General features: G+C 45.3%; 7 protein-coding genes across 9 annotated transcripts; 3 read left to right on the forward strand and 4 right to left on the reverse strand.

The window, feature by feature from the left end:
• The first annotated feature begins 2,395 nt into the window (after positions 1–2,395).
• LOC6495621 lies at positions 2,396–9,525 on the forward strand. 2 transcript variants are annotated; one of them, XM_044715466.1, is made up of 13 exons: positions 2,396–2,494; positions 3,743–4,169; positions 4,844–4,951; positions 6,919–7,016; positions 7,076–7,366; positions 7,422–7,658; positions 7,719–7,847; positions 7,911–8,040; positions 8,098–8,220; positions 8,287–8,376; positions 8,448–8,571; positions 8,731–9,041; positions 9,097–9,525. In XM_044715466.1, the coding sequence occupies exons 2-13, from the start codon at positions 3,798–3,800 to the stop codon at positions 9,250–9,252; spliced, it is 2,169 nt and encodes a 722-aa protein (XP_044571401.1). In that variant the 5' UTR covers positions 2,396–2,494; positions 3,743–3,797; the 3' UTR covers positions 9,253–9,525. The 2 variants fall into 2 exon arrangements, with proteins under 2 accessions (XP_044571401.1, XP_001959239.1); XM_001959203.3 differs by lacking the exon at positions 2,396–2,494 and having other exon boundaries at positions 3,313–4,169; positions 9,097–9,502.
• Positions 5,866–6,569, reverse strand: LOC116654770 (lithostathine-2-like). The gene has a single exon (XM_032451239.2). The coding sequence runs from the start codon at positions 6,549–6,551 to the stop codon at positions 5,958–5,960; it is 594 nt and encodes a 197-aa protein (XP_032307130.1). The 5' UTR covers positions 6,552–6,569; the 3' UTR covers positions 5,866–5,957.
• A 156-nt stretch (positions 9,526–9,681) lies between the features above and the next one.
• LOC6495622 (armadillo repeat-containing protein 6 homolog) lies at positions 9,682–11,350 on the forward strand. The gene is made up of 2 exons (XM_001959205.3): positions 9,682–9,929; positions 9,985–11,350. The coding sequence occupies exons 1-2, from the start codon at positions 9,813–9,815 to the stop codon at positions 11,269–11,271; spliced, it is 1,404 nt and encodes a 467-aa protein (XP_001959241.1). The 5' UTR covers positions 9,682–9,812; the 3' UTR covers positions 11,272–11,350.
• LOC6495001 (E3 ubiquitin-protein ligase TRAIP) lies at positions 11,280–13,164 on the reverse strand. The gene is made up of 7 exons (XM_001959206.4): positions 12,917–13,164; positions 12,634–12,849; positions 12,220–12,573; positions 12,103–12,160; positions 11,945–12,046; positions 11,686–11,886; positions 11,280–11,631 (listed from the first exon to the last, which is right to left on the reverse strand). Exons 1-7 carry the CDS (start codon positions 13,030–13,032, stop codon positions 11,404–11,406), a joined length of 1,275 nt encoding a protein of 424 aa, XP_001959242.1. The 5' UTR covers positions 13,033–13,164; the 3' UTR covers positions 11,280–11,403.
• A 171-nt stretch (positions 13,165–13,335) lies between these two features.
• LOC6495623 lies at positions 13,336–17,543 on the forward strand. Of its 2 annotated transcripts, XR_001408694.3 has the most exons (3): positions 13,336–14,092; positions 14,768–16,758; positions 16,826–17,543. XR_001408694.3 is itself a non-coding variant. In XM_001959207.4 (2 exons), the coding sequence occupies exons 1-2, from the start codon at positions 13,731–13,733 to the stop codon at positions 16,677–16,679; spliced, it is 2,274 nt and encodes a 757-aa protein (XP_001959243.1). In that variant the 5' UTR covers positions 13,336–13,730; the 3' UTR covers positions 16,680–17,543. The 2 variants fall into 2 exon arrangements, 1 of the variants encoding a protein (XP_001959243.1); XM_001959207.4 differs by having other exon boundaries at positions 14,768–17,543.
• On the reverse strand, positions 17,188–19,300 carry LOC6495000. Its single transcript, XM_014907627.3, has 2 exons — positions 17,725–19,300; positions 17,188–17,662 (listed from the first exon to the last, which is right to left on the reverse strand). The coding sequence occupies exon 1, from the start codon at positions 18,921–18,923 to the stop codon at positions 17,751–17,753; it is 1,173 nt and encodes a 390-aa protein (XP_014763113.2). The 5' UTR covers positions 18,924–19,300; the 3' UTR covers positions 17,188–17,662; positions 17,725–17,750.
• Positions 19,301–19,663: 363 nt separating this feature from the next.
• Positions 19,664–20,656, reverse strand: LOC6494999. Its single transcript, XM_001959209.4, has one exon. It carries the CDS (start codon positions 20,543–20,545, stop codon positions 19,769–19,771), a length of 777 nt encoding a protein of 258 aa, XP_001959245.1. The 5' UTR covers positions 20,546–20,656; the 3' UTR covers positions 19,664–19,768.
• Positions 20,657–21,767: the final 1,111 nt, after the last annotated feature.

Here is a 21,767-nt window from a genome sequence, read left to right on the forward strand (position 1 = left end):
ACAGCTCCGGATATCGCCACGGCTTTTTGGCTGTCACTTAATGCTCTAAGAGAGGGTATTTGGCATTAGAGAAGCGTTTTGGAACTATTTTTGGGGGGAAAATTTATCTGAGGAATTTAGAAATTTAATATATTAATAAAGTACTTCTAGTTATTCTTTCTTTTTGGCTAAAGCCACGAGTTACAGCATAGTTGGTGGAGGTAGTTGGTATTGGTATTTTGCATTGTTTAGAAATCTAGAATTTTTAAAGTATGTTGTAGACATAAGTATGACACTCAAAGTATAAAAACTTTGCTCCAAATATAGAGTATATCCCTTTCGGATTTATTAAACCAAATTGCATTAAACTCTACGCATTATCTTGCAGCTGAGACCGGAGCAATGCAAACTATTTATGTACATTTTGCTGTGGCGGCTGTCACTTTTGGGTGGCAGCTTCCACAGTCACAGTCGCAGTTGTGTGGAGCTGAGGGGCAGAGGTCCAAGAGAGGAGGCAGGGCGGAGCTGGTTAGGGTCTGAAAGGCCGTGCTAATTGTGTCGCTAGTGTCAGATTTATGTGGCCCGATCAATCGGTAATATATGCCAGCGATTGGAACCCCCAAGCGCTGAGCCGGGGATGTGGAGAGCGGCGGAGTCGGGTATCAAATTATAATTCAATTTACGAATGGACAAGCGACCACCGTGGTGGCCAGCTAAACACATTCCTAAGCAGTTGTCGGCCGGGGAGATTGGCTCATAAATTGTCCAAATTAATTCATAGTGGCACCAATGGCGACACCTACTCGTTGTCACCGTTACACCTCGCCCATCTCCATCTACGATCCTCGGATCTAGCCCCCCAGTCCCCAAGACCAATGCCCCCCGGCCAACATAACTTTGTCAACCGGAATGGAAATGGGCAATCGGCATGGGAGAATGTTTACTTGGTTCGTTAGTCATAAATTTATAGGCTTTATTGAAACATCAATTCGGACACCATAGCGGACGACACCCGACCAGTTCAAAGTTACCCGATCCAATTGTGTTCCCCGACATGGAGATGGTGATGGCGATGGCGATGGCGATGGCGAAGATGAAGATGCTCCAAGGAGATGAGGTGTCTCTGAGTTGGGGCACAAAAAAAAAAAAAAAGCGACATCGAGGTGGTCCATGGTGCGACCAACAGCAGCGCCTCCTCATTTCTCGGCTTTTTGTTTTTATTTATCCCCAACGCCTAGAACAGGTTTGATCTTCTGTTGGATCGCCGGCTGGCTTTTGCGGATTCCTATTCGAACATTGGGGGACTGGGGACCCCGGATTCCAGCCAATCGCTCGCCGCTTGCGCTGTTAATTTTCAACAATTTTACAGCTAGTTATGCAAATGCCCGACTGTTTCTTTTTCGTTTGGAAAGTCGCTAGCTCGAGGCAGGCATTAAGCCGAGCCGATACTGCTGGATGATCTCATGGCAGCAGGCCGAAGAGGCGGGACAATGGCAGCCACTCTTTGGAGTTGCCAAAGTCAGATTTATGTGACTCGATATCTGGGTATACCTTTAGCAGATCTGGGGGATTTTGAACTCATAAAGAATTTTTGAAAAATTACCATTGTCGAGATGTGAAAGGTATCAAACGTAGACAATAATGGCTATTGGATGGAAGTATGGATACTAAGAATAATATACATTTTTAATAGACATTAAATTTATCTTCTTAACATTTTTACAATCATAGTTACATTGAATTTGAACTTACGTTTTGAATATAGTTTAAATTAAACCTATGTAATTAATACAAAAACGAGTTTTTTAAAGGCTTCTTTCATCTATATTTTTCTTATATAGAACTATTTAAAAAACTTGTCTATAAAGAAAAACAATTAGAACAATTTTACATCAGGTTTGTGTATTGGCTAAGAAAGCAGGTCAAGAACGTTCTACATTTTATGTTCTCTACATTATGTCTCACTTTTTACAAGGATATAATTCATATTTATAAGAAATGATAATCTATATTTTCCATCTGTAACGATCACTTAGCAATTGAATTTTAAGTTCTAGAATGTCTTAAATTTTTTTGAAATTTTTAAACACATAACTGGCTAAACAATATGAAGGATATTAAGCTTCTCATCCTACTTCCTCTTTAACAATGCCCAAAAAAATTAAGAGAAAATGATTTTTCTTATCTGAATATTAAAAATAATCCTTCTCCCAGTAGGGCCATAAATTTGGGGTAATAAAAACACACATTCCAATAAAAAAATGTAGAGTAAAATGTAAGCGCGTTGGATTACAGCTGCAGACTAACAGTATCAGAGTCCTGCGAAGGAGTCACGGGGTGGGATGGGCGAGGGTGAGGGTGGACATTCCCAAAGGACTTTCGCTATAAACAGATGAAACTCAACAGGTTTAAGCTCAGTCGGCTGTGTGCGCTCCTCGCGGTTCAATCGCGGAAATCCGAAGGGAACCGGACCGGAAATTAAAGAAAAAACCCACACGGTATCGCGGTACTAACGGTACATTCCAAGTACTTGTCGCAAATAGATAATTGAATTTTTTTTCGCCATTGTTTTGTGGGAATTTTAATGTGTGTGGGCCGTATGTGAGGGCTGGTGGTGTAATAAAAATTAAAGAAACTTTTTATGTGCGTGCTGTGCGATTGATTGGAAATGCTCCGAAGATAAAAGAATCCTGCATCCTACCTAGCTAGCTTCCTAGCTATAATAACATGGATGAAAACATGGATTAAGGACCCTCTTTTGCCAAAAGTTTTAAGATCATTTAATTAAGTGAAATTTGGATTAATATTCCCTCGAGGGGGACCATTTGTCAAGCCAATTAAAACTTTAATCAATAAATGTGCTCTTGATAAGTGTGAAAAATAAACCAACAAACGGACACGGCGACCCTACGAACAACAACTGGCAAGGATGTGTGTCCACATACACACACACACCCACACCCACACAACCAACCAACACAACAAGCGGGGCCAGTGGTTCCATCGCGTAAATTGTTTACTTTGGCCATACACTGAACAAAAAAATTAGGGGCCTCCCGCCTTGGGGAGCAATCAAATGTGCTTTCAATTAAACTCAAAGTCCCAACCCCTTTTTGCGAAACTCTCGATTCCCCATTCCCCCCACCAAGCGTCCTAGTGTCCTGTCCCATCCTGTCAACGCTTCGTTGCTTGGCTGCTCATCCATCAAATTTGTCGTCCTGACGTTTGGACTTTCCTTTCTGTATGCGAGTGTGTGTGTCTGTGTGTGGAGCGCGGGAATTAGGACAGGGGCACTGGGGGGGGGGGGGGGGGGGGGGGGGGGGTGGCGGTTATTTGGAGTAGGAGGCGTGGTCCGGCCACCCATATGTGCTTATCTTCCATTCTTTGCAATTATTCTACGCGCCCTCATCATTACGGCCCCATTGAAACTCAACAAGTGTCGCAAGGAGTGAAACCATCAGATACAAATTGAACAGTCACAGATACAGATACAGTCTGCAATTGCAGCTCCAGCACTGAGAGAAAAAGATATAGTGTTTAAATGTGAATAAGTTCTTTGGAGAAACAGTCAGCATCCAATATTGTTTTAGTTCTTTTTAAAATATGTAATATTTAAATCCTTAAAAACAAACATAACAGATCCTTAACTTTTCGAAACCTTTTCAAAACTATTTAAAAACTAATAACAATTTTTATGACTGTTTTTTGTTTACTTTTTTGTTATGTTGCGACCGATTTGTTGCCATATCTTTATCCCATGAAGCATTAGTGTTTATGAGGCGCTGGCACTCTATATGCTCGCCTGAACAATCAGCAATATGCTAAATGGAAAAGCGCACAAGTCCGGAGAAAATCCAGAACCTTGCCCGGCGGGTGGCAGTGGGGTGGATGGTAGCGGTAGCGGGCAGAGTGGCAGAAAGCCCGCCGCCTGCGTTAAGATCGACATTAGCACTTGCCAATCGAATCATCCAATGAACGTGGTTATGGGCACCGAGGAGCATAAGCCAACGGGTGGGGGCGCCGGTGGAGGACTCCTAGTAGTGCCCACACATCACAATCTGCAGCTCGATAAAATTTCCGTGCGGTCGATTAGTTCCGAGGATATATCGAGTGGCGGGAATGGAAAATGCTGCAGTGCCGCTGCCCGTAATCCGGCCATAAAAACGGGACGGCGCCTGCAACTGATGCAGGTGAGTTGTTTTTGGATTTTGGGGGTGTTGGTCGGTAGTTGGCTCCTGGAGGAGGACGAGTAGGAGGAGGAGGGACAGGTGCGAAAAACACACTTATCTAGAGCAGCATAAATTAGCGGAGGCACATGCATCTTAATTAGTCCGACTGGTCAGAGTCACGTGCCACAAGGAGTCCCATAGAATGAGTCTAATGAATGCCGCGATTAGAGGTCCACGATAAAGACTAATCACGCCTTCCTCTACCTTTTTGGTTTCTTTCTTTGAGCTTGCAACCAGCTCCTGATAGACCCGAGATTGGTCTGGGCTCTGGGTTGAACACATATTGGTGACAAATGAAAATAGATGGCACAGTGGGGCAAGAGAGAAAAGCATTTTAATAATATCATAGTATCAGATTTTAATAAAATATTGTCTTTTTTTTAAATAAAGATTTGATTAGATGAAGATATTTAAAGAAAACTTACCTCAAGAGATTAGATTGTTGTTTGAATAAGATATCTACAGAAAGATACATTCCTATATTGAACTATCCTATAGATATTCCTATAGAACAACCAGCATAATAATTTATTTATTTAAAAAAATATATCATATCTTTTAAAATATGATTCTTTAAGCCCACTAGACACTGTGGGCAAGAGTTTGCTCTCATTGACATGCGAATCCATTTGCAGATGATAATTCTACCATTTATACCAATATTGGCATTGATTGTGCAAACATCGGTGTCACTGCAAGAGATCCTGGAGTACCGTTCCGCCGTGGCCGACATCGAGACTCAGGTGAGTGAGACGACCGGACAGCACAGGACAGGACAGGACGATGACAAGAAGTAAACAATACGAAGGTGACCCGGCCAACCTGTGTGTCCTTTTTGAGGCGTAATTAAAATTTATAGCTGAAATTCAATCATACGTCAAGTAGATGCTGGCGGGAGGGACCTGTCCGCCGTTGTCTTGGTCAATGTTCACTTGACCATTACGACGGAGGAGAAGAAACCTCAAAGCCCACCCTGCAAATATTTGTTTGCCCAGGTAAGTGCCGCCCAAGTCCCCAAGAAGGGTTCCGGAGCACGAGCTTCAGCTCGTGGCAGGCACTCAGCGGTGTCCTTGGGTCTGTGTCCGTGTCCCTGCACCCTCGGCCGCCCACTTTACTCATCCATAATGCAAATGCGTCGTCTTCCGTAGAAAATATGAAAGATAGAATAGGAAATATTGTAAATACTTGTATGTATGATGAGGGCGGGAACAGAGGGCCGATGGAGCCAAAGTGAATTGATAGGGACGCGTTGCCAAGTATGCGGGATTGAAGAGCCGTGGCTGGTCTGCCAGGGGGTGGGCTGCCAGGAACAAGTGGCCGGGCGTGGAGTGGGCTGCGAATAGGGTCACGTACTTAGAATGCAAAACACACTATAAACAAATCAAAGAGAGAAACGGGAAATGCTTCTATAGAGGAACTTTCCATTTCGAACAATAATTGTGGATGCATCTTTTAAAAGGGTCTTCGACCAAAGCAACAGCTAGCCTTTGAACTTCAACTTTTGGAAATCAAACACTATAAAAGCCAATCAACTCTGAAGCACAAAAACTATTTAAGCCATTTAAATCATAATTGAAGTCAAGGAAACTGATAAGAGTTAATATGAAACAATAATAAAAAGCTTAATTGAACAGAATAAAATCGTCTTGATAAGGTATATTGGCGAAAAGCTTCTGATATTCTGATAAAATTGTAATATATAAGGTAGTTAGGCTTTATTGAGCTACTTTTTTATGAATCATTGAAGAGTTAGCTCCACACTGGTACTTGAACCTCGTGGAAGGCATCAGGGTTGAGGCACAAGTGGGTCTGGAACTGGACCGGCTCGGTCTGGCAGATGTGGGGAGCCCACTGGGTGCAATCCTTTACGTTCAGCCGGTGATCTTCCATGACCAGTTCCCCCAAAGACACGATGTAATTGGCATACAATGCCAGGCAATCCCCGCGGTCAGAAGTGGGCTCACCGTCCGCCCAGGGAAGATAGAGAGCTTTATCTCCTGTGCTCTGCCAGAAGTAATCCAATTTCTTGGAGGGATGATTCAATTTGTTGCCAGAAGTCCAGAATTCCAGTAGGTTAGGTGCCACCACTGGCAGCCAGTCATTGATGGCCTTCAAATCGGTTTCGTTCTCGATGCTCAGCAGTCCGGCGTTGATGGAATGACAATGGCGATCCGCTTCGTACCAGTTTAGCCAGGAAGTATCTACGAGAAGGCATTTGTCCGCCAGGCGGGTAAAGTTGACTGGACATGCAGAAAGAGTCTCCTGGTAGATTGGCAAAGCCTGATAAGGTTGGCAAAGAGCGAAGCTGACCACGACGAAACAGACTAACTTGGGCCACAACATTTCGGTTAACTGCCCGATAGGTGGCTCAATGGAGCCTTATAAACACTCACACAGCCTGCCAGGTCTTGGATAAGATTAGCTCTCTGATAAAGGTTCGGGGAATATTAAGTGATCGCCTAATTTCAGTTATCTTTGCAATATCAGAGAAGCAGCCGAATCCCTAACAAAGATCGGTTGGAATCGGATGATTACTCATCATAGTAATATTGGGGTTTCCCAAAATGAATTAATAATTTTAATTATGTTGTTTTTAATACCTAAAGGCATTCCTTGTGAGTTATAATTATTTAAGGAAGCGATAAGGAGTTAAAGGAGGAGGAGGATTAATTTAAGTAATCAATGTTTAATATTTTATTTATCATTAAAGGTAACAATCGCCACAGACTTAGGCAAAGTGGTAACTCGACTTCAGCTGGAACGATCGGAGGTGGCCTTCTACATTTTCACCAACGGGAGCAAAGAGCGGTTTGTATTTATCCTGTAATCCAATAATCCTTGCTCTTATTATGATATCCTTGGAGCAGAAACAACCTAACACAGCGTTTCACAAACACGGATCACGCTCTCAACAATATGACAACCTGGAATGAGATCAGCGTACCGACAGCTCCAGACGAGGATGAAGACGATCGGGAGATGATGCTGACCCGGACAGACTTTCAGAGCAGGCTGACAGATTTCCGTAACCGAGTGCGTTTGGAGCCGGAAGAGAGCTCCATTACCGAGGTTATGAACTGGTATACGTCCATCAATAGAGGACTACTTCACCATCTAAACGAGCAAATCAAGGAAACGGACAACAGCGGGGTTTGGCGGTGAGTTCTAAAAGAAAAGTTCTAATAAAACTTGATATTATTATTTTTCCACCAGCTATCTAGTAGGTTTTAAGAACCTTTTAAAGAGCATAGAGTGCCAGAATATTGCCACATCCTTCGGCATCCGTTATTATGGCAGAGGATCCCTAACAGCCGAGAATTTTGTGTCCTACGTGCGATACGAGTTTATGGCCCGTGAAATGATCAACTCCACTCTGAACTACGCTCCCATGCTGAAGGAAATGTACACAAATATAACTTGCACCAAGAAATATCATCGTGCCAAGCAAATGTAGGTATTTCGGGTTTAGTTTTATCAGTTTCCAGTCCGATCCTGACTCTTTCCCTGCAGGAGCACTACGCTACTCAAAAATAGCCCCAATGTTTCCAATGAACGCAGTGCCATCGAATACTACGATCTAATGAACAACTATACAGATGATCTCCGAATCTTGCAAAAGGCTTTAAGACGGCAAATCAAGTGAGTGGTCTTTGAGAGTCTGGTATTCATTATTTCTCAACTTGTATCATATGTAAATTTCAGGGAATATGTGGACTCTACTTTGGCAGAAGCTGACCGCAAGGAAGCCATTGGAATAGCCATTCTCGTTGTGGTCCTTCTGGTGTCTCCCGTCATCATTGTGCTGGTCAAGAATGCTGCTGCCACAATACAGGTGAGTATTTTAACCTGATGACTAAAGGGTTTGAGTTAATGCGACTCCTCCGTTTAGCTCTACGCCGTCAATCTCTCCCAGAAGGCCAAAGAGCTGAAGAGGGAGAAACGCAAAAGTGACTCACTTCTCTTCCAAATGCTGCCCCCCAGTGTCGCCATGCAACTGAAGCAGACCCAGAAGGTGAGTGCATAAGGATGGGGAGCGTGGGAATGGGACTTTAGCTAGTTCTAATTGACTCCCTGACAGGTGCCCGCGGAGCTGTACGAGGCAGTAACCATCTACTTTAGCGACATCGTCGGCTTCACCGAAATCGCCGCAGACTGCACTCCCCTGGAGGTAATTAAGGGAGTACACTTGAAAAAAAGACTAATTCACGAAACCTGGGTATTCTTTAATTCTTGATTCAGGTTGTTACTTTCCTAAATTCCATTTACCGTGTGTTTGACGAACGCATCGAGTGCTATGACGTGTACAAGGTGGAGACCATCGGCGACTCCTATATGGTGGCCTCCGGTCTGCCGGTGAAGAACGGTAATTTATGCAAATTCAGCTGTCATTCTGTCAGTCAGTCGACAGTTTGGCCCCAAAAAAGATTTGCGCTAATTTAACTTTCATTTGTGGCCATGCGCCGTGATTTTAATTTATGCCGCCCCCAAAACCACATCCCTCCCACCTTCCCACGCTGGACAGGGAACAAGCACATCAGCGAGATAGCAACAATGGCGCTTGATTTGCTGGACGCCTCGTCGGTGTTCCGGATCCCGAGGGCTGGCGATGAGTTCGTTCAGATCCGGTGCGGGGTACACACGGGTCCGGTGGTGGCCGGGATCGTGGGCACCAAGATGCCGCGCTACTGCCTCTTCGGAGACACGGTGAACACGGCCTCGCGTATGGAGAGCACCGGCGAGGCCCAAAAGATACATATCACCGAGGAGATGAACGATTCCCTGCAGCAAGTTGGCGGCTTCCGGACCGAGCACCGAGGCCTCATCGACGTTAAGGTGGGTCTAATCCATTAAATAAACCAATTACTATAACCTTTGTGGTTCATAACAGGGAAAGGGCCTCATGAGCACCTACTGGCTAACCTGCAAGGATGGGCCAGTAAGAGTTCGGGAGGAGATTTCATGGCGGGCGGACATGCAGCCAGTATTTTTGGACCATCTTAAGCTGCATCCGCCAGTGGACTACAAGCTGCCGAAAAGGAAATGACTGGCCAATTTGGCAGGATATTGACCTATCAATATTGTTCTTCAATCTGTCACCAAACATTCGAAAACATACGGCTATTGAGCTCTCTAGATGTGTGTGTGTTGGTGTTTCTTCGTCTCTGTATCTCTCGGTGTGTCCTTGTTAACTCTTTGTCTCTGTCCCCATCCTTGAAAGCTTCAACGCTCAGGCGTCTAAATGTAATTGCAATGTGAATAATAGCTTGAGAAAGCCAAAATACAGAAATACGTAAATTAAATAATCTATTTTATTGATAAATATTTAAGCTATTGCCTAATGTAATCTTGATGTTGCTAACCCCAATGCTTATTATTTAAAGACTAAATAACAGTCTCTTTTTGGGCGCCATATCTTCGATAACTGAGTTTATGGACTTATCGATAACCCGCCAGCTGAAACAGTGTGACCGCACTGCCAAATTCGAATTGAGCGAGTGTGTGTGTGGGAAGTTTCAGAGAAAGAACAAAGTAAAAATTTTAAGTTGCTATTGCTACCAGCTGCTGCTAATTTAGGAAATTCGTAACATTCAGGAACGCGTAGACATGGCCAAGGTTATTTCCCAGGACACCTTCGACGATGTCGTCAAGGAGAATGTGGTGGAGTTCTCCATGACGCCATCGGAGGCCAAGGAGGAGACCATCAAACAGTTCGAGGCGCAAGTAAGTGGGAGTTGGGATTTCAACACCAATGACTCACAAAATATATCTTTCGCAGGGCATAAACCTGGCCAACATCATTAAAGACCTGTCCATTAATCCAGAATCTGGGAAACCCGTCATTAACGAAACAGTTGACCAGATCAAGGAGCACATTGGTCAAAAGACTGTTAGCACTGCCCAGCTGCTGGAACAGCTGACCATCCTGGATGCAGAATGCGCTAAATCGTTAGCACATCGGGTCTTGGCCGGAAAGAACGGGGCCCACGATTCCCTGATAACGCTCCTCGAACAGACACTCTCCTCCGATTCACCCAACGAAGACTTGATCAAGAAGTGCCTGGAGGCTGTCAACAGTCTGACCAACAAACAGCCGGATTTGTTTGATGCGGAGGCAATGGCCGTAGTCCTAAAGCTTTTATCGTTGGAGCAGAATAGTTCGGAAAGGGAGGAAATTACTTTGCTCACGCTTCAATGGCTTCAAAAGGCCTGCATCATGCACGAAATGAACCGCCAGAATATCATGAACACACCAGCCCTAAAATTGATGAAGCCATTGCTTGGCAAAGACAAGCCGCGCCTGGTGCGTGAGCTCACCGCCGTGTTCAGATTCCTGGTGTTGGACGACGATATTCGTGTGGAGTTTGGCTGCGCCCACGAACACGCCCGTCAAATAGCCAACGAGGTCTTACTTCCTTTGGTGGAGTTGCTCCCCGCTTACCAAGATCCCAATGTACTAGCCGACCTGCTCCTCACTATTGGAACGTTGGCAGTTCGTCAAGAACTTTGCACAGCCATCGACGAGGCTGGCGGTCTGAAGATCGTCTTTGAGATTATGAGCAACAACCTCGGAGAGGTTCGTTTGAATCGGGAGGGTCTAAAGCTCCTGCGGGCACTGGCTGGACACGACTCTGTAAAGGCGCACATTGTGCAGCAGGGAGTGGCTCCCATCGTAAAGCAGCTGTTGGAAACGCACCAAAACAACGAAAATATCGTAGCGGCTGCATTGGCTTGTATCACCACGCTTACGCTTAGAGTTAAGGAACACAGTGCAGCATTCTTCGAGACGGGAATCGCCGAGGTGATCGTGGAGGCTCTTCGCGCCCATCCCAAACACAAAATCGTCCAAAGAAACGGAGCCTGGGCTATCCGGAATATGGTGTCACGATCGCGCAATCAGTGCGAGACCTGGATATCGTATGGCGTCGAGGATCTGCTAAACGCCGCCATGACGGACCATCCCAGTGTCGAACAGGACATTAAAGCGGCGTTGCGAGACCTGGGATGCAATGTCCACTTGCGTGAGGAATGGACGGGCAAAGCAGAAAAAAAGATCGCCGCCTGATTATGGAATTCCCGTTTCGTATTTTTGTATTTAATTCTAACTTATTAATTCAAAATCATGCATTGGCTACCTAACATAATAGCAAGCGCATTCTAATTCCCGAAGACCGGCAGTCTTTATAGATCACATGGCTTATTTTCCCAGTTTGAAGTTGCGAAGGGTTCCCGCCTTCAATCGCTGGTTGACGTTCCGTGCAAGTGGTGCCGTGGATCGGCAATTCTCCAACTCCTCGGCTCGCTGCGCAAAAGGATCCACCTTCTCCGATCCACCCATTCCGTTGAAGACAAAGTTCGAGCTGGATGTGGCCGTTAGTCCACTACTGCTGGGTAGCAGCAGTCGTGGTTTCTTAAAAATGGAGTACTACAGGGAGATTATATTATTTTTCATAGTTTTAATATTTTTTTAAAAGCTCACCTTTTCGCTGAGGTCACTTGTAGTCTTTCGAACAGTTCCACTGGCCATATTGACACCAGCCGCCGCCTTAATTGGTGATATTTTGGTCTTTGTCAAACCAATATTACCCTTGGTATTAAGAAGATGGGCTAGTCCAACGCTGCTGGACTTGATATTCAAATAAGGCGAAGTAGACTCTTCTATGCGCTTGATGTTCTCCTTCTACAATATGGAGCGGGAATATTAATTGTTAGAGATTTGTAATCGAAAGAACACCTACAATTGTGGGGGAGATGGTGTCGCGTCGCTCTTCCCTCTTAAGAAATTTAATGTTGCTTTTGGTAGGGGATTCAATCGGAGTCTTGCTCTTCAGAGATTGAAGCTGTTAAAGGACAAAATGTTAAAAATGCAAGAAAAAAGGCTATGTGGCTAACAAACCTCTTGCTGTGCCTGGTAAAGATCGCTTTCCAGGTGCGAAACTTTCTCCTCCAGCTTGCTAAAAAATAAAAATCATGTTTGAGGATGTCCAATAATTGAAGAGTTCACACTTCTCACCGTTTCACCTCAATCTCCTTACGCAGATCATTTTGCACCACTGTTAGTACATTCCTCATATCACTCTTCTTGCTCTCGCACTGGCGCAACTCGCGCTTCAGTGTGGTGACCCAGTTGGCCAGCACTTGGGGATTAGACTCATTCTTTAAAAGACGCTCGGTGTCTGCCGAACCAGCGGCAAGAATGGCTGACATGCCCTCCACAGAGTTAAGCTCCAGCTTCAGAGATTTGTTTTCTTTGCGCAAAGCATCCAGTATCGTGTGTTCATTCTTTAGAATGTTGATCTGCTCCACATAACTGCTAATTAGAAAGTCTTTCTTCTGGACCTTCTGCTCTAAGCCAGCTACAATTTTCCTGCAACACAGAGGGAATATTTATGAAAATGTGCAAATACTTCAAATATCCTTAACTCACAGGAACTTCTTGGTGCCGTCTTTCTGCTCACGCATCTGCTGTTCAATCTTTCCGTACTCCTTTTCCTTCATTTTCAGTGCCAGGTGGGCATTATCCAGCTGCTCCTGTAGCGATCCCACATCGATGCGGCTGACATCCAAGTTAGCCAAATTGAAGTAGACCCGAAAGATGTTGCGGGTGGTGCACTTGTTGCGGCATTGGGGGCAGGTTTTAGATCTGCAAATAAATAATAATTTCTCCTGTTACAAGACTCCCAAATCCTGATAACTAGAAAATTGTTTACCGATCAAGCCATTGGTTAAGACAGTTGTGGTGGAACATGTGGCCACAGACGGTGACAAACACCTCGTCCGCCTGTGAAAACAATTCGGCGCATATCACGCAGTTTAAGTTTAACATATTCGAAACAATAAACTATGAAGGGTACATAAGAACAGTTATAAAATGCAACAAAAAATATTCGGCGCGCCGCAAATGAGTTTGACAATCTTTAGGGATGTGCCTCCATTTCAAATATTTATATATATCGATATTTATTTGTTAGTACTCGATAACAAAATTAGGTTATCGATGTCTTAGCTTTTATATATTTTTTTCAAAACAGTTTATTTTGTTTTAGAAAATGTAGCTTATATGTAAATTTTATAAATGTAACAATAATAAATTTCAAAAATAAAAAAATTGATATTATTTTGATGACTGACTGATATTATTTTGAAAAGCCCCACTGAAAGCACGCCATCATCGATAGCGCCATCGGTGCCACCGCTAGTACAACATTAAAGTCGTCAAATAGAAACAATAAATAGGAATAGTTTTAGATTTGTGTGCATTTAATTTTTCTTTGTTTGTTACGATCGAAATTCTGTACAAAATATTACTGTTAGATACCTGCTGCAGCGCTGGAAGAACGGTGAAAAGCACAAGGTGGCAATTGAGCTTGCATTTGGACACCTTTGTCAACGCGATTGGAACTTACACATACTCGCAGACTGGGAGAACGGAAAGAACAGACGGCGGAAGAGTGTGAAAAAGAGGCAAACAAACAACCGTGCGATAACAACAACAATAGCCAGCGAGCGCAGCGCCTCCAGCAAATGGAAATGGCCAACATGATCGGCAACAACCACAGCGGGGGCAACAAAAACAGCGGCGTCGGCGGCCCCAACTACAACAACAGTTACAACAGCGTGGCTGACAGTGGACACAACAGCACCGGAGGCGGTAGCGGTGGCGGTGGCGGCGGCAGTGGCACTGGCACTGGCGAAACTCCCAGGCTCCGCGACATTCTGAATGTTGGCGGGCCATACCAGATCCCAGCAGGTGGCTGCGCCTACGACATCATCATCGACCTAATGCGAGGCCTCGACCTGCAGGACGACGGCATTGTGATGAACTCCAAGATCAAGACCATTGAGACTGACTTCTGCAACATTGTGCGCGACGAGTCGATGCTGTGGTATGTGTCCCCACGTCCGTATGTCTGTGCGAGTGCTCGTGTATGGGCCATTGATGATTAATAATATTATAAGTAGTATGTATGTTTGGCACCTCTTTTCGCGTATAAATACACTCCGTCTATACAGTACGCGCCAAAACAGTATAGCAGGAAGAGGCGTGAAAGCATCCTCATAAACTAGGCTGTCATTTAGGGGGGTAGTCTTCTCGAGAAACACCCCCAGAATTTGCAGAATCTTAACTCCTGTGTCACTTCATGGACAAAAGAGTCAATTGAGGATGTGGAGGTTATTAATAGTCATTGTTTTATAGTTTCGCAACGCACTGTACTTGTAAGTATGTGTGCGCAGGTTTGTTGATCGCGACCAGGTCGCTTGGACGTCAGCGTGTCTTAAAAATTTACAGCTTTTCATATAAATAGTCACGGAGAGACAGTGTCGCCATCGAAGCAGTTCAAAGTGAACATTTTTCCCACCTATTGCCTCCCGGCTCATGCTTCCAGTTAATTGCTGAGTAAATAAATTCGAGACTCGGGCTTATCAGATAATTCTGCTGCGTACCTGTGAAAAAAAAACACATAAATGGGCAAACTAGCATGCTACTGCTATCTCTTATAGTTTTTATATGAAGTTCGCCTAAAATATCAAGAATCTATAACTCATATCTTTATTTACAGCGAGTCCATGGAGTACCTGAACGACAAGGCGCTGGGAGACGGTGACACTGCGCTCAAGTTCGCCCTGCTCTTCTCCTCTCGCAACTTCGATGCTCTGGCGATGAAGGACACCAAGGTGCGCAGCGCCATGCTGAAGATCCTCGAGACGAACTTCCTCAACGCAGACACATATCGGGTGCACGACAAGAACCGGCTGTACAACTCCATAACGCTGCTGGGCGAGTACTACCACCGGGTGCGCCTTGCGGACAATGCTCCAATCACAATCCTAGGGGTGTCCCTCCTCGACCTGCTCACCCGCGAACTTACAGACGTCGGTGTGGTGGTGAGCACTCGTCTGGCACGCCTGGTCCTGTCACAGATCACGCTCAACGGCGAGATCATGCGCTCGCGCCACAAGGCTGAAATCGACCTGCTGCTGTACCACGTCCGGCGCCACCTGATTCTGCAGCCCGCGCTGACCGCCAAGGTGAAGGCCATGCTGCTGATGGTCCTGGATTTGTTCTACAGTCACTTCAAGCACATCGGCAACGATCTGGAGGCCATGTACACAAGCTATCTGGTGGTGGAGGATGGGGAGGACGACTGCGTCAATAATAACGGGTCGGGGCTTCATCCGAAGGACGAAAACCACCAGCTCCAGCATCAACAGTCTGAGAACGGCAGCAGTGCGAATACCTCTGGCCAAGACCCCGACACATTCGATCCGCCGCCGACGACAAAGAAGTGGAGCGAGCAAGTTTGCGAGGACTCTTTCTGCGACATCGGCTACGGCGAGGTGGAGCAGAGCGAGGAGCGCTATTCGGATGCAGCACCACAGCCATATCCTGCCAACAACACGGGCCCCCATCGGCACGGACGTCGCAGCTATCAGCCGCGCCAGGCGCCGCGACCACTAAAGACACAACAGCCAGCCAGCACAGACACAAACTCCGACCAGTATCCATCCATGGCTAGCAGCGAGGATCGCGACGAGAGCAAGCCGCTGCCGAGCTGGCGAAAGACGCGCTTCAACCGTAATCACGACGGCGACAGCAACGGCCGTTCCCGCGACCAGCAGAGGCGTTATAGCGCCAGCTTTGACGACGATCATCACAGCGTCCGTAGCGAGGGCACCGGCAACTTGCGGCTGTACAGCATCCACGACCGAAGGAAACACTCCCAGGAGCGGCACGAGCGCAACATGAGCGGAGGTGGAAACTACAACAGCATAGTCAATTCCAACTGGGACCAGCGCGATAGGGACGACCGCAGCGAGCGCTCCTACATTAGCAACTACGAGCGTGGCAATGCCTACAAGCGTGGCGGCCGTTTCCAAAACCGCAACACCTACGACAAGCCGCCGCGCTTCCAGAAACAACAGCAGCAGCAGCAAGGCCAGCAGCCACAACATCAGCCACAGGGTGGCCCCCAGAAGATTCATAGCGACACCTGGCGTCGCTCCAACACGGCCATCAATAGTGGCTACCAGGATGAGAACTGTGCCTACAACTCAAACGGCCAAGAGTCGAATAGCCGCAGCTCCTCCAGAGCACGCACCCTTCCACGCCCGTCGAAGATGGACAAGTCTGGTGGGTATCGGTACAACCAGAGTCCCACGCGTGGGGGAGGAGGAGGAGGTGGCCCGAGGTTCCCGCGCTACAGTAGCCAGAGCAGCTTGGCCAGTGAGGCGTCCAGCACGTTTGACCGCCGCCAGCAGACCTCGCCGCAGCATCCGCACCAGCGACACCGCCACTTCACGCGCCGCTCGCAACCCGATATCCATCAGCCCCAGAACGAGGATAAGAACTGGCAGGGTGGTCCGCAGGGGGGCGGTCAGGAGCAGCAGGCGGCCGGCAAGGAGGAGAGCGAGCTGGTGCGCAACGCCCAGCAGACAACCAAGTACATGAACTACCTGTCGTCGCAGAAATGACCTCCGCACCGCCGCCGCCACCGCCGCCAGGGCAGAAAAGTACATTTGTAAACTAGTTATTACTGTTTGTATGGAAAAAGTCAGTTTCTTCCATAACTACTCAAAAATGTTTTTTCAATTTGTTTCTCTCATTGCTTCCTAAACAGTTCATCCTCAGATTATTTTCCGCAAAGGAGTTATCCCCACTATAGGTGTTATACAACCTCCCAAACCTGAGCTCAAATGTCAAACCAAATCAACAGAAATCAGACTCAACTCAAAACAAGGCTCAATACAGAAAGATGCATTAAAGCAATCCAATCCACAAATCCATTACACACATTGGAAGCCGATCACTCTGTAAATACCAATCTATATAATATATAGATGTCAACATACCACTTGCATGGCCTACACAAGCATACACACGAATCCATTTTTATATTTATATATACAAACTGCTTAGGAACTAAGTACAAACTCCAAGAAAAATCCTATCAAAGCCTGTTACACAAATGTTAAATGAGAGTTGAGAGCATATAAAAATGTATTTTAGCTAAATATATACATATATATTAAATGTCATGTTATAGTGCAGGTTCAGAAAATTTATTAAACGAATTATACAAACATACACAAAAGGTATTTTTTAAAGAAAATTTTGTGAGGCCCTTTGTTGGAACAACGAAGTCAAGCCAAATGCAGAGAAAATAATATATGTATGTTCTAGAGTTATACGCGTAGTCATATATGAATACTTAAAACCACTGTTTAGAACCACAATCCCCGATGTTCGCAACATACGTAGGATCAAAACATTAATCAGATTATTCATAGCGTCTAACACATTTTTTAAATAAAACAAAAAATATATGAAGATGAAAATTGAAAAGTAGTAGTTACTCTTACAATTCCCAGAGTTTAAAAAACTGATTTTCTTTTTTTCAAAGCATGATTTTATTGAACAAATGAATGGCCGGAATGAGTTATGAAATCTATTCGAACTGAAAAGAAGTTTAAGAATTGATTTAATCGTTCAATTACAAATTCAGACTCATCTCCTTACCTGATCTTTAATATTTCCGATTTCTGTTAATCTTCATCGGGTTCTACCCACATTACATCGTCATCCGTGTCTTCTCCGTCAATATGATCTTTGTGGTCAATGGAATCATTGTGTCGCTCCTCGGTAGTGGAATTTTGTAGCTTACCATTCTCAGGATCGGTGGGAGGAGGCTTTTTCTGTTTACGACCCATTCCATACACCTTCATTTTGATGGTCGTGAAACCGTACCGGAGAATATTCCCCGCCTCGGTGACCATTTCGGCCGATTCGTTGTCGAGGAGAAGCACTACCTGCCGAGTTGGGCCGGAGGCTTTCTCCACTTTGACCACCCGCCAATTGGCAGTTGGAATCTCCGGGTTGCAGATCTGCAACATCCGGAGTATAAGCTCCGGCTCTTCGGGCTTACAAGTGACCCAAGCTCTGGCCTTTGGCGGAGAGATGACCTGCTCCCAGTCCACCGCCACAAGTCGGGCAGTCGGATAGACCTCGCCCAGAGAATCAACCATTCGCTTATAGATCTCCGCCGAACGGGTATCTTCACAGACAATGGCCTTCACGTATCCTTGGTGCCATCCGGCGTCTGTGCACATGGGCGGTGGTTCGTCAGAGTCGCCCACGAACTGCAGAAAACGATCCTGCAGCTCGTTCTCCACCAGCCTCCACTTCTCGCGAGGCACGTTCCCACTGATGGCACCCCTATCCAGGACGCCTAGTAGGATCTTACCCTCGGACATTTCCATCATGGATCGATTTTGTAACTCCATTCTAGATCGCTTGGAAGTCGTTGGACACTCCACCCGATCTTTCCGTTTACTGCTTGGAGGTTGGCTGGGTGCGGGAGCTTGGGGAGTGGAAGCCGGTGCTGTTTTTTTGTAATTTTGTTTACCAGCTCTTTCGATCTGAAAATCCGGGATGATCGTCTTAGCCCATTTGATGCAATCCTCCATTTCTGGAGAAACCTCGTCATCGGAGGCCTTTTCAAAGTCCCTTCGCAGAATCCAGGCAGCTTGTCTCTTCTCGTTATGTGTTGGTTTGTGTGGAGGATCCTCTGGTGGAGTTGCATCTTCACCAGTCTTCAGATAGGGCCTCCAGTCTTCGGAATATGGAGCAGGTCTACTCTCCTCCACGTTTGTGGGGTTTGTTGTGCTTTGTGTTATGTTTGAGTTGTTATTATTCTTATTTTTTCGTCTTTTTCTCATTTTGGATCCCACGAGTGCGCAGGAAGGGATTGGTCACCCGCCAGCAGAGCCTGCAATGCCGTGGGAAGCCTTATTGAAACTGGAGGTCGGCCGGTGTCCAGAGTTCGCATGCTGACGACCGAGCACCCCCTCGGCCACGCATCCCTCAGCGCACACTGTACCGCCATGGATTGGGGTGATTTTCGGAGTTGTCTTCTCCTCGCCCGACTACAATTAGCCAGCGTCCACGGCAGAGACATGACCGTGCCGTGGACCTGTTTCCAGCCGCCCTCGCGAGGAGAGTGTAGTCGCACTTCCGTCGGTGTACACAGTAGCGACGGAGCCGCCCCGCATACCCGACGGCTGACGGCCAAAGGATAGCATGTATGTAGGCTTCTCACGACTTAGAAAGCACCAACAGGTGCTCACTTAAGAATCGAAGAGCCCGTTGATTCATCATGCAATGACCTCAGAATGAGTCATCAAACTATTACCAAATCAATAACTGATTTCATGCGGATTTTCCACTAACAAGGTAACAAAACAATACAAATATTGATACATTTATATTAAACACTACTAATTACAGCATATATAATAACAAACAAATAAAGGTTATATCACAAATTAAAATATTTAAATGAAAGGAAAGAAGGAATCATGCCAGGGAAAGACTACAAATAGAAAAAAGAAACATATATACAGAATCTCTATTATAGAATCTATAACATAGATGAATAGGGCGAACATTAAGCCACTAATTTACATTCAGATAGATTGTACTATATTTAGAGAAGAACAAAGTACATTAACAAAGTATTAATTAATAATTTATTTTTGATCGAAGGCTATTATGGAAAAATAGATCATCGGTCGGCTTGTTCGCGTGGAGTCACCACAAGGACCTCGTAAGTACTGGTGTTCACCTCGCTATCTTTGTGGGCCATGTAAAGAACTTTGTGGGAGGGATGCACCTTGCCTAGCCTCTGAATACCATTGTGGAGACCACGTCCGGTATAGGTTACTTCACCGTTGTCAGCATATCCGGATTGTAAGGCATCCTCAGGAAAACTTCCCCCCTCGCCGGCCACCCATTTGTGATCACAGTCGCTCAAAACAAGGACTTCCACTTCATCAGTCATCCTTCTAGCATGGCAGCCCCAGGACGCGATGGCTGCTTTCTTTTCTGGCACATAACTGGCCGGGAGTAGCTCATCGTCTATGTAAACGCGTGCTACATATGTTTGGTGGCCGTCGTCGTCTGTGCCCCATTGTATGGCTCCGTCAGGTGGCAAGTGGGCATCCGCTGGAGCGCCGAACTCCAGATCCATGGGCACCCACTCGAAGGGTGCATTTGGAATTTCTTCATCGTCAAAATCAGTGCGCTCGGCGAAGTTTAGGTAGATTTGGTGGATGCGTGTTCTGTAGCAGTGGGAGCCACATTGGGGGCAGGACTGGGATGTACTCAACCAGCTAGTCAGGCATTTCTTGTGAAAAACATGGCCACATGCCGCCGTGCTGAAAATCACATCGCCCGCCCGGAAAAATACTTTGCAAATTCCACACAAAATATTTAGCTGTGGCGATGGTTCTGTAGAACAACCCTTGCAGACAACGTTGTTCTTCGAGTTGGGGTCCTCCATATTTAGGTGATTTACGTGTGTCAACAGCGAATAACGTAGTTTTATTAAATTTATATTTCACAAGATAAGGAAAACCAAAACAGAGAACATTAAATAGTGATGAGTAAGCACCAATACAACTGTCCGATAAAAGACACTCGGAATTAATCGATATTGCTTATCGATTAATTCAAATATAGGCGGGAAACCGTTCGAAATTTATTTCGAAACTTCGAATTAAGTTTAATCTTTAGTTGCGACAATATATTGCCACACAAATTTTTGTTTAAAGATAGATTTTACATAAAACTGCATAATAATCTGCATCAAAATCCAAGAAAATATTTTTTAAATAATTCCCTGGGGAAAAATGTACCGATACGACCTCTCTCGAAGGCCATATCTTTGTCAGTAACCATCCGATTCTCCAGCGGAGCACCTTGATCGATTTGTGAATATATTCTCCACTAATCTGCATCAAAATCTGAGAACAAAATATTTTTCCAATTTTTTGTCAATTTTCCTGATGGGTCCCCTTCAAAATGTTGAAAATGCAAGGATACCCCAATACGACCCCCTGCGAAGGCTATATCTTGGCCAATTTCCATCGGATTCTTGAGCGGAATACCTTGAACGATTTGTGGATCGATTCTCCATAAATCTGCACCAAAATCTGAGAACAAAATATTTTTCCAATTTTTTGTCAATTTTCCTTCAAAATGTTGAAAATGCAAGGATACCCCGATACGACCCACTGCGAAGGCTATATATTGGCCAATTTCCATCCGATTCTCTGGCGGAGTACCTTAAACGATTTGTGGATCGATTCTCCATAAATCTGAATTAAAATCTGAGAACAAAATATTTTCTTTTATATTTTTGAATTTTTTCGGGGAAAGTCCCATTGGAAAGTTTGAAAAGACCATGGGGAAGTCAATATGATCCCACTCGATGGTCATATCTTTGTTAATAATCATCAGATTCTCAAGCGATTTGTGGATAGATTCTCCACTAATCTTCATCAAAATTAAAAAAAAAAAATGATACACCATTTCTTTTTGGAATCGAGAACGATCCGCTTTCGAGATATCCAATATTAAACAGTCACTGTCCCAAACTGAGCGAGTCATTTGAGTTTCGGGTCTCGTAAAGCACACTATGTAAATTTTAGTCGAGGTCAGGACGTCTGAAAAGTATTTAAATACGATTCCCTAGAACGTATTCCCCAGTTGCGCAGATCGGT

Source organism: Drosophila ananassae, chromosome 3L (genome assembly GCF_017639315.1).
Source record: "Drosophila ananassae strain 14024-0371.13 chromosome 3L, ASM1763931v2, whole genome shotgun sequence".
Lineage (NCBI taxonomy): Eukaryota > Metazoa > Arthropoda > Insecta > Diptera > Drosophilidae > Drosophila > Drosophila ananassae.

What these genes read in the sequence shown, in the direction of transcription:
- LOC6495622 (XM_001959205.3), top strand. Translation starts at nt 9,813, where the DNA reads ATGGCCAAGGTTATTTCCCAGGACACCTTCGACGATGTCGTCAAGGAG. An exon ending in TCAAACAGTTCGAGGCGCAA is followed by an intron (nt 9,930 to 9,984) that starts GTAAGTGGGAGT and finishes TATCTTTCGCAG; the next exon opens with GGCATAAACCTGGCCAACAT.
- LOC116654770 (XM_032451239.2), bottom strand. Translation starts at nt 6,551, where the DNA reads ATGTTGTGGCCCAAGTTAGTCTGTTTCGTCGTGGTCAGCTTCGCTCTT.
- LOC6495621 (XM_044715466.1), top strand. Translation starts at nt 3,798, where the DNA reads ATGCTAAATGGAAAAGCGCACAAGTCCGGAGAAAATCCAGAACCTTGC. An exon ending in ACCAACGGGAGCAAAGAGCG is followed by an intron (nt 7,017 to 7,075) that starts GTTTGTATTTAT and finishes TCCTTGGAGCAG; the next exon opens with AAACAACCTAACACAGCGTT. An exon ending in GACAACAGCGGGGTTTGGCG is followed by an intron (nt 7,367 to 7,421) that starts GTGAGTTCTAAA and finishes TTTTTCCACCAG; the next exon opens with CTATCTAGTAGGTTTTAAGA.
- LOC6495001 (XM_001959206.4), bottom strand. Translation starts at nt 13,032, where the DNA reads ATGTTAAACTTAAACTGCGTGATATGCGCCGAATTGTTTTCACAGGCG. An exon ending in TTTACCAGGCACAGCAAGAG is followed by an intron (nt 12,047 to 12,102) that starts GTTTGTTAGCCA and finishes GTCCTTTAACAG; the next exon opens with CTTCAATCTCTGAAGAGCAA. An exon ending in ACACCATCTCCCCCACAATT is followed by an intron (nt 11,887 to 11,944) that starts GTAGGTGTTCTT and finishes TCCATATTGTAG; the next exon opens with AAGGAGAACATCAAGCGCAT.
- LOC6495623 (XM_001959207.4), top strand. Translation starts at nt 13,731, where the DNA reads ATGGAAATGGCCAACATGATCGGCAACAACCACAGCGGGGGCAACAAA. An exon ending in CGCGACGAGTCGATGCTGTG is followed by an intron (nt 14,093 to 14,767) that starts GTATGTGTCCCC and finishes CTTTATTTACAG; the next exon opens with CGAGTCCATGGAGTACCTGA.
- LOC6494999 (XM_001959209.4), bottom strand. Translation starts at nt 20,545, where the DNA reads ATGGAGGACCCCAACTCGAAGAACAACGTTGTCTGCAAGGGTTGTTCT.
- LOC6495000 (XM_014907627.3), bottom strand. Translation starts at nt 18,923, where the DNA reads ATGAGAAAAAGACGAAAAAATAAGAATAATAACAACTCAAACATAACA.